This window comes from Cryptotermes secundus, unplaced genomic scaffold (genome assembly GCF_002891405.2).
Source record: "Cryptotermes secundus unplaced genomic scaffold, Csec_1.0 scaffold330, whole genome shotgun sequence".
Lineage (NCBI taxonomy): Eukaryota > Metazoa > Arthropoda > Insecta > Blattodea > Kalotermitidae > Cryptotermes > Cryptotermes secundus.
The window spans coordinates 1563437-1573977 of NW_019734317.1; the positions used below are offsets into that span (position 1 = coordinate 1563437).

Below are 10541 nucleotides of genomic sequence, written 5' to 3' on the forward strand. Positions count from 1 at the left end.
AGTTCGTATAGCAACAGGCGTGACCAGAGTGGTTTGAACGGCTGCTGTACTGCGATGTGGAAAGCAAATGGAAAAACTACCACATTATCACTTTTCCTGGATAGTCTCTTTCCAAAAACAGAAGATCACATTAAGTGGAGGAACTGTTTTGGAAGAGACTGTGGACCTGTCGTCTGACAGATTACTGATGAATGAATGAATAGTCACTCCTGTTTCTTGCAACACTGAAGAGACCAGTTATAATTTTAAGTGGTAACTGAATTTCACTTACTTCTTGAAACATGTTTCAAGGTACTAAAATGCATTATGATATAGGTGTTCTCATGGCAGTCGAGAGGTTTACAAGTGTCTGGATGGCTACCTGTTTAACGCAGAGACAGGGCATTGTGAAGAAGATACGAATGTCACCTGTGTTGAGGCATTATTTGATCCATGTAAGAGGCGGGGTGATGGTATATATGCAAACTTCAGCACCAATTGCCAGGATTACTATAGGTATGTGTACTTGAAAAACTTGGCAGGTACAAAATCAAAGAGAAATTGGATGAAATCTGTGGTTTCTTGAATACTGTCCTCGAAAATTCATAAAATGTCTTGCACATGTGATCAAGGTTTTAAGTCTACTATGTTGAAAACTTCAATGTATAAATTCAAACGTTTTTGGAGGTGTCAGAAATGTATATTACTAGAGGGAATTTTAAAGATCTTTTTTGATCTGGGTAAGTTTTACTTGTAATATGCTTAGTCTGTAAATTTGTCTGTCCTACTTGCAGTCCAGTTCACCACAGAACTGTCTACTTCTGCCTGAATTGTTCAGCTACTTGAGTGAAGCTGTAAAAATCTCATTGTATGTAATGAGAAGTAAAAATTCTGAAGCTGCTCATTATGCAGTCTAATGTTTTTCTTCTCTCTTAGGTCCAAATAATCTGTGCAACATTTATTCTTAAACACATTCAATCTGTAATCTAAATCTGATGGTTCCTGATGATGGTGCATAGTGATCTTCTTGTTCAATATTTTGGATATTGTCCATTTCACAGATTTTCCAAACTGCACTATTTTGGCTGTTGGTTATGTTTCTTTTATCATATAACAGGATGAATTAAGGAACCATATTCTGTTGATTCCTTGGCAGAGTTGGTCTTAAAACCTGAAGAAATGAAACCAGTTTCTGAAATGTGTTGTTTGAAGAACTAGGTCAGTGAACAATATCCAGTACATCAATCAAAAGGGCCCTCAATCTATGTGCTTCCCTTAAAATGAAATAGGTAAAATTATAGTTTACAGATCTGTGTATGTTGATATAAAATAGAGCAGTTTGTGTTTTATGAAGTACATGTTAATGTGTTAGGTGTGAGCGTCATGCATTGACCAACAGCTACTCATGTGGTCCAGGATATTCATTCAGCATCGTGACACACGGTTGTATGGCATCTAGTGAAGTAATGTGCATAGAGCCACACTGTGCCATCACTGGCAGTGGATTCTACATTATCCCGGGTACTGGCTGTCGTGCATACTACCACTGTGACCAAGGCATGCGCACGGATTATCTCTGTCCATTGGGCACCATCTACGACAGAAATAAAAAGGTTAGAGGGTCAACGCCCCAATTAAAGACAAGAAACATATTAAGTATTTTATTTACAATATTTATATATACTTATTTATTTAATGACACTGTCGGTGCAGGGATAGCGTAGTCGGTATAGTGACTGGCTATGGGCTGGATGACCAAGGGGTCAGAGTTTGAATCCTGGTAAGGTCAAGAATATTCTCTTCTCAACATCATCTAGACTGGCTCTGGGGTTCATGCAACCTCCTAGCCAGTGAGAACTGCAATTTTACTCCCCGGGAGTAAAGCAGCTGGGGCATAAAGCTGACAACTCACCTCTAGCTAGTGCTGAGGTCAAGAAAATGTGGATCCATACATCCATACCCACATAAGCCTTCATGACATAGTGCTTAATTAGTAAAGCACAGAGACAACTTTACCTTCACATTATTGTCATTGTCAGTAGTTCAGACTACATAGCCTAAGATGGTTGGATGTTTAGTAAATAATTAATTGGAAAGGATATGGTGAAAGTGGTCATAGCCCAATCAGATGTACCATCCAAGTATTTCCTTGGATGGGATGAGGAACACCACGAAAAAATCTATCAGGATTTTCTGGTTTCTGGGCCGAGAGTTGAATGCAGAGCTGACAAGTATGAAGTGGGGGTGCAGCTCACTGGACTACAAAATTCAGTACACAGTATTTTAAGGGGTGAAATTGAACTGACAAATGATAGGTTTGGAATAAACAAAGGAAAGGAAACAGTGCAAAATGAGTCATAACACTTTTTGTGTCAATGTATTCCATTAATTTGACTGTGGAGAGTAAATAAAATCAGAAGAGACCTTCTTAGTTGGGTTTACTGGCATTGGCAGAGATTTGAACCAAGTACCTCAAAACTACAAGTGCTCATATCTGTTTGTAGGTTTCTACAGTAATGACCCTTTTACATTACAAAAGGGATATTTCTGCCAGGCAGAATTAGATTTATAGATGTAGATACTATATCACAAATAATAATAAGTACAGTGTGAAGAGGTAAATGTGAGGCTTTAGTGGTGGTTTGGAGGCGAAATTGGCAGGAATGATGTGAGACAGACATTTATACAATGGATGTAAGTATTTGTATGGTCACTGACAAATTGTTGCAGTGATGTCCAAAAATTCTAAACAAAGTATTCATACTGACCAAATTACAGTATACTGTCATATACTGTATTCCTGTTTACAGCAGAGGGTTAACTCGTATTAGAAACCCTAAACATAACTAAACCACAATTTAAAATATCCATGTAAGATGTGATAGAGTATAAGATTTTGGTTTTGAAATCTATTTTTCAATTTGATTCCTAATGGGAATAGGGACTTTTTAGTACCATAATGTTTATATCACATTAAGTTACCTTGTAAAACCAAGGAACTAATAATTCCCCATAAAATTTAAAAATTCATTTAACATTATATGGAGTCTATCATAGAAAATGTTTTGGTAAAATGTTAACAAAATCTCTATATTCAGAATAAAGACTAACACAAATGTAGCTGTTGTCTCCAGCTAATCCAAATTTTTATTTTGTTTCTTCAGCCCAGATTTACATAACTTTCTGGAGCATTGAACCACATCCTGTGCAGAGGTCTAGTTTGGGGCTCTCCCAACCAAAACATTTCTAAACTGCAAGGTGAGTCAGAAAAGATTAGACATTTATATATTTAAGGATTCGCATTCATCTGTCCATCTGAAACATTTGTAAAATTAAATTTGGCAGACCTGTATCAATTCAAGAAAAAATGTCAACCATATTTAGAGAATTTGAAAACTCTGGGATGAAAGAAGACCAATTCTTTCTGAAATGAAACATAGACACTTGGAAGAGTACATATGAAGCAGTTAAGATCAGTTTCAGACAATATGAATTGTGATATAAAATCTGAGATTTTCTTGGCATGGAATATTCATATTATGGTCTTCTGGATTATGATACTTTTATTGTAATCTGGAAGGTGGGTATCATGGTTTTGGAGGAAAATACTTCTGAAGATAGAGACAGTATATTCCTTTGAAACAATATTACCCACTTATGAGATTATAATATTATGGCTGATCCCTGAAGGCCACAGTATATAGAATTTTATTATTACTTTCCAAACATGGAAGCAGTATAGTGAATCATCTCATTATCAGTTATTAAAAGTTTTCAACAGTTTGTTTAATCATTTCTGACTCATTTAACAATGAACAATTGTTTTGAATTACTTTCGCTAGCATACTATCTAAAATGACACAGGATCTTTAAAAATTGTCTTTTTTGAAACAATATAGAAGCCAAAGAGCTGAGGATAAAATAATGTGATTTCTGCCATTGTTTCCCTATTTACAAATTCAGTGTTGATCTGTGTCGTTTCTAAAATAACTGGTGCTGTAATATTTATCACTTGAGTTGAGGAAAAGTATAATCCGTAACACAAGCATGTCCCTACATTTCCTTGTACTGAATCAGTCCTTGGACATTCTGGCCAGACATCATACAAGGTAATATACAAGGTGACATTGGTGCTTCCCAACAGAAAACTGTTGGAATATATGTAACGTAAAGAATAATATAAGAATTTTCCTACAAGCCATTCTTGAGGATGCTCTAGAAATATGGATAAAACAAAATGTATGATCATGGTTGATACAAAAATCTGTACATATCATTTGAAAACGTTACAAAATTTAAGTATCTAGGAGCAATATCTGGTAACAGAAATTATATATTCAAGAAGTATGTTAGTTGTGTTTAAGCTTTAGTTCACTGTGGAGCATAACTTAGATATTGATTTTACACCAGAATTAATATAGATAAGTATTTTCAAATTACTTAACTCTGAAAAAAGCAGAAGATATGCTTTCTCAGTGGCTGTTCTTACAAGACAGGTAGTATCAGCTACAAGAACAAATGGGACTTTGAAATGTGTATTATGGAAACTGGTTGGAAGGATACAAGTGGATGGAACTGGCAATTTTCCTAACTTTCTCAAGGTGAATGTTTAGGACACAATTTAAATAGGCATTTGAGGTAACATACAATATTGTTTTAGTGTTCTCTTACAACATCAAGAACTTGCAGCCCTTAACAGTTAACTCATACATTGTATTCCCATTTATCACATTGGTGAATTTTCAGTTCCAGTGGTTCCTAGAATTCAAAATTTCAGTCTGTGAAACTTTTACAGAAGAATTACAGGACAATCCCCCAATATTTATAGACAAGTAAGACAGTTTAAGTACCACTGAGGTAGCTCATCCAGTAAAGTGACTGGCTATGGGCTGGCCAACATTCAATTCAAACCAGAGATGACATTATGTCTCGACTGACTTTAAGATTCACCCAGCTTTCTACCAAATGGGTATTATGGCGTCTTTAATGGGAGTAGAACTGTCAGAGCATAAGTCTGACTGTTCACCACGATCAACATAAATCCCAATCCCATAAATCAAGAATAAACAGAGTTTTATCTCCATCACTCTAACATGCTTTCATTGTGAAATTCTTAGTCATAGGGACACCTCTGCAATTAACTCAGAAATATTTACAGAGTTTCAAGGTACATTCAATATCTTTCCAGAGTTACCTTTAATAATTGCAGATTTCTCTATGTTTCACTTTTCAGTACGCCTGATTTCTATATTTGGGCATGAAATTAATCTAAGATTCACAACACTTCCTTCGGTGTCCATTTGAGTTATAAAATAGGCAGCCACTATTTGCCTCAAAATATCACATCTTCATAGTCCACCTTTTCAAATAAACGAAACGTTTTACATAGAGTGTAACATGATAACTATCATATGCATCTCTGCATAATATTCAATTTTCAACATTGCACTACCATGCAGGATGTCTTCCAAAAACTGAAAGATGATATAAGAAACATTAACGGGAAAGTCTGATCACAAATGATAACAGAAGTCAGGTGTATATAACACACCCCACTCTAGTGTGACATTCATAAATCCATTTTATTTTCTCTGCAGGCTTGTGCTCAAGAAGGTGGCTTGTGTTATGAACCACTTTGTACTGGACGAATCAATGGCCAATATCCTGATACCTCACACCACTGCGAGCGATCTTTTGAATGTTCTGGTGGCACCCTACAAGCCGTATATGGTTGCCTTGCTGGTCAACTACATAATGGTCAAATGTGTTTACCTGCTGACACAGTGACCTGCCAAGCTCCTGAGAGCACTTCTGTGGCTATTCAAGTGCCAACTTCTAATCCCTGTATGAACCTCTCTGATGGTTCCCATACTGCAGCACTGGATGATGACTGTCGCAGCTACATCCTGTGTAAAAGAGGCCAAAATATTGCAACGCTTCGTTGTCCTGTTGGGCTTCGCCATGATGGCAGACATTGCGCAGATGCAGCCAAAACCCCTTGTTCGTCAGACTGTTTGCAACGCTCTGATGGTTATTATACAGATCTGATAACTAGGTGCAGAAATTACTTTTACTGTTCAAAGGGTCAGATGACAGAACACAGGACCTGTCCAGAAAGCACACTGTATAATGGGTATATGTGTGTTCCTTCTCAATTATTCACCTGCCCCTTGTCCTCTCCAGCTCTTTCAAATAATAATAACAAATGTTCCTCTAAGACAGATGGCTTCCACACAGAATATGCCACTGGTTGTCAGAGTTACTATTTTTGCTTAGAAAGAAAACTAGTATTGGAAGGTTCATGTATGGAAGGACAGATGTGGAATGGTAAGACATGTGTAGAGCAAGGGAAATTCTACTGCAAGGGACCTGAACCATGGCCAGGTTGTCTGGGTAGGGAAGTAGGGTTACATCAAGATCAAAAATCTCAGTGTCGTTACTATTACTACTGTGAGAATGGAAATCGGACCCAGCTTTCATGCCCTCAGGGTCAATTGTTTGATGGAAAGTTGTGTGTATCTGCAGATGATTATGAATGCCCAAACATAGAGCCTGACGTATGTAACCAGAAGCCTGATGGTTATTATCCTGATATGGATTCCAGTTGTAGGTCATATTACTATTGTTCCAAAGGATACAGATTCACATATGTATGCCCTGATTCTTATGTTTTTGATGGAAAAGAATGCGTGGATCCAAGTAACTACAAATGTCCACGTACTTCAAGGGACTGCATATCTTTGTCCAATGGGTACCACTATGATAAGGTTTCTGGATGTCACAAATATTTCTACTGTTTAGATGGTGATAAGATAACAACTCTTACATGTGCAGGAATTAAGGTATTTAATGGTGAAAAATGTGTGGAACCTTCAGATTTCCGATGCCCTGACTCCATTTCAGAAAATTTCTGCGCTTCACGACCAGATGGGCTCTTTGCACACACAGACAGCAGGTGCCAGAGATATGTTCACTGCAAGGATCAGAAACAGATGTCAATTTCTACTTGTCCTGATGGGAAGGTGTTTGATGGGTCAGCTTGCATTGAGAATTCGAGTACAAATGCTTGTGTTTCTGCAGTAGCTAAGCCTGATCCTATGCACAGTCCAGATTGTACAAATATGTCTAATGGATTTTATCAGAACTATACCTCTGGTTGCCACAGATATTTCTACTGTATTGATGGCATGAAGACAACTCTCACTTGCCGTGGTAATGAGGTGTTCAATGGGCAGTTGTGTGTCAGCTCTAAATCATATACTTGCCCACATGAGTCTACTGTTCACACAAGTCCATGCAACACAAACAATTCTGAACACAAATCTATACAAAGTGGAAAGTATATGATTCTACATATCTTTCCTCCAACTTGAGAAATACTATTAGTCTAATAAAAGCAATGTTATGAATAAGTGTGCATTCTTCTCAGGATTAACAAACCCCAGCACTAATGAAGTGTTCAGTTTTGTTCATAAATTTAAAGGTCATAAAGACTTTATGATCAGCTGTATAATTACTATTTCTTGTGTATATCAAACATTTAAAATGTAAATTTCAACTAACAAGCACTGTTTGGAAGATGTCAGACTCATTATGTATGAAGCTATGGTGAGACTGGACAGTGCCAAAGATTATTTTATACTTTTTTTTTTATTTTACAGGTTTTACTGTTATTATTTATTCATTCTTAACTGATACATACAAAGCAATCCTTCACATTCTGATGTGAATGCCCTTTGACCCAAAAGACAATAGTGAACGCATGCATTAGAATTTCCGTATTGACATTTTTGTGTGAACAGAGTATTCTGTGTGTCTGGGCCCATTCTCTGGAATATGCATTCCTTTTGTCATACACATATTTATGTACTTTCCTTTGTAATGTGTAATATAATGAAGCCCAGGTGGAAAATTGAAATATAAGAGACAACTAAATAGAAATAACATCTCATATTATGCATTCCTTTATATGGCAAAACATTTTTGGGAACTATAATAAAATTAAATATAAGTAAAAATAACATCTAACTTGATATTTTAATTAACTATCCATTTAAGTTTATTCATTTGGCATTTAAAATTTACTTAATTATAGTAATGAAGAGAACATCAACAAGAGACAAACATTTCAATGTCATTTCTCAGTCCTTGCCCTAAAATAATTTCACAAGCCTAATTGTTGAACACTGCTGCTGTGTGACTAAACGCAAAGCTATGCTGAATTAGACCAAGTAATAACTGCAAGCCATGCATAAACCTTTCCTTCATGCAGGATTGGCAGACCCTATAGCAAGCATATAAAAAGCATGTGTGCTTATTTTGTCTGAATACAACATGATTGAAGCATGTCACTATCAGTGGATTTACACTTTTACAAACCTGCCCCTATGTGTCATTTATGGGACTTCATTACTTCCCTAACATAACTGATAAAGATAGCTCTCCAGACACTTCTTGGTGGAGTTTATTGAATTTTACAGATATCCTTCTTTATGGAAAATAAAGCCAAAGAATATACAGTACAGTTGCATCATATGCACATTTAACTTTGCAAATTCAAACATACATGTTCACAGAAAAGCATAAAATTAAAATTTTATTGATGTGACAGAGTGTTGGTTGTCCTTCAGCATTTCAGATTGAACCATGTATATTAAGCAGGCAATGGATGCAATCAAACCTGGAACAGCTAATGCATGCCAGCAAAACCTATGGAGTGGATGTGTGAAGGATTTTAACCATATCCCAACCACTGACAATGAAGTGAGATGTGCTGTTCAGGTGGCCATGCAAGTGAAGTGTGATGGCTTTGTCAGGATCCTTGAGGAAGAAATTCAAGAATTAATTGAGGCCCACCAAGAAACACTAACACACTACATTATCATATACATATGATATATGTCTATAATACAGGGTATACAGAAGAGCATGTACTTTATGGGTGATTTTCAAAAGTAATTCTGATTATGTACGATTTTGGGTTTACTTGCGGTTTTTATGACATAACCCTGATATAAGATGCAACTTTAATGTAAGTAAAAAGTAAAGTAAAGGTGTCCCTGTAACAGGACGTGGAGGCCCATAGGGTTGTGAGATGTTGAGATTCCCACATTTTCTAGACAATCGGCTCATAGATGGCGGTAAGTTTGTCAGCCTTACGTGCCAGCTGCCCTTTACTCTCAAGAATATTCCAAGAATATTCCTGGTACTCATTTCTGTCAGAGGCTGAGTTGACCCCAGGGACATAGTGTGGCTGGAAGGATTAGGTAAATTGAAAAAATCCACCTCATCGGGATTTGAGCCCGCGACCTTCTGGCTTGTAGCATAGTGCCTCAACCAACTATGTTACTGCGAGGCCGCACCATAGCTCAAGCGGTTAGTCACTGGCTTCCCACTGCAGCGGCCCAGGTTCGAACCCGGGTCTGGTCAAGTGGGATCTGTGGTGGACAAAGTTGCGCTGGGGCAGGTTTTCTCAGAGTACTTCGGTTTCCCCGCCAATCTTCATTCCACCAATTGCTCCACAATCACCCTCACCTATCATCTGGGGTTGGTACAATAGGCCAGAAGTGGCCATAGTAGAAGGGACTTAGTCGCACCCCACTAGCAATAAACAAAAAAACCTATGCTACCACACGACTGTATGAACAATAACTTAAAGCCTAAGGCATATACACAGCAAATTTATTTAAAACTATCTGTATGAATGTCAGGATTTTTTTATCAAGACCCAATCAATCAGAGGATTTCTTGGCATAAAATGTAACTGGGGCAGCCAAAACAAAATGGATTTTCTAATCGATAATAATTACACCATTGTTACACTATGATTTCCTGATGTTCACAATTGATAAAGAGCTATCAACACATTGCATTTCAAACTTAGATTGCTCTGGAGGTGATTAATCTGAGAAGTTGAACCACCTTGATGACATCTGTTGAGAGGAACCTGGTAGTGAAGTACATGAAATAGAATCAAAAACAAAGTTATGAAGTATTTGCTATTTATTATTTATTACTGTAGGGCTGGAATGAAACAGTTCACTTGGTACCAAAGCCTTTCAGATACCTATTTGTCACGGTATACACTGACATGTCCACTTCCAACTTGGTAACATGCTGGCATGCCAACATATTCACCCTCTGAGACCTTTGGTTTTCTCACTTGTTTAGAGTTATTTACAGTATAAACGTATAGTTTTCCAGTGAACTAGGTGTCAGCAAGCATCAATTTTAATGCTAGATTGTACCCATTGTAAAGACTGTCCGTGTACACTTTGGGTTTCCAGCCATAAACTTCATTTCTACAGTTGCAAAATATCCCTTTCCACCTATATTATCCAGTTATCCTCTTTAGACCAAGTCACAAAGACTCATTCCACTGGAATGTCAGCATGCACAAATCTATCCCATATCTGTTCCTGAAAACTAATTACCCTCTCCACAAAACTACAGGTTAGTCTGGTAAAAGTTCTTTCCCTGGGCTGTACACACTATCAGTAGCACTTCTGAATGGGTCCAACAGTGGCCTTATTTTCATTACTAAGTCAACAGAAATCAGTTCT

The 10541-nt window shown here is 37.2% G+C and overlaps 1 protein-coding gene across 1 annotated transcript in view; it reads left to right on the plus strand.

Moving 5' to 3' along the window:
* Window positions 1-8000, plus strand: part of LOC111868573 — a 24009-nt gene extending 16009 nt beyond the window's left edge. The window contains exons 4-6 of the mRNA XM_023859339.2: window positions 316-495; window positions 1352-1592; window positions 5577-8000. Of these exons, the coding sequence (XP_023715107.1) occupies window positions 316-495; window positions 1352-1592; window positions 5577-7352 (2197 nt within the window). The 3' untranslated portion in view covers window positions 7353-8000. The remainder of the gene's footprint in view (window positions 1-315; window positions 496-1351; window positions 1593-5576) is intronic.
* The last annotated feature ends 2541 nt before the right edge of the window (window positions 8001-10541 follow it).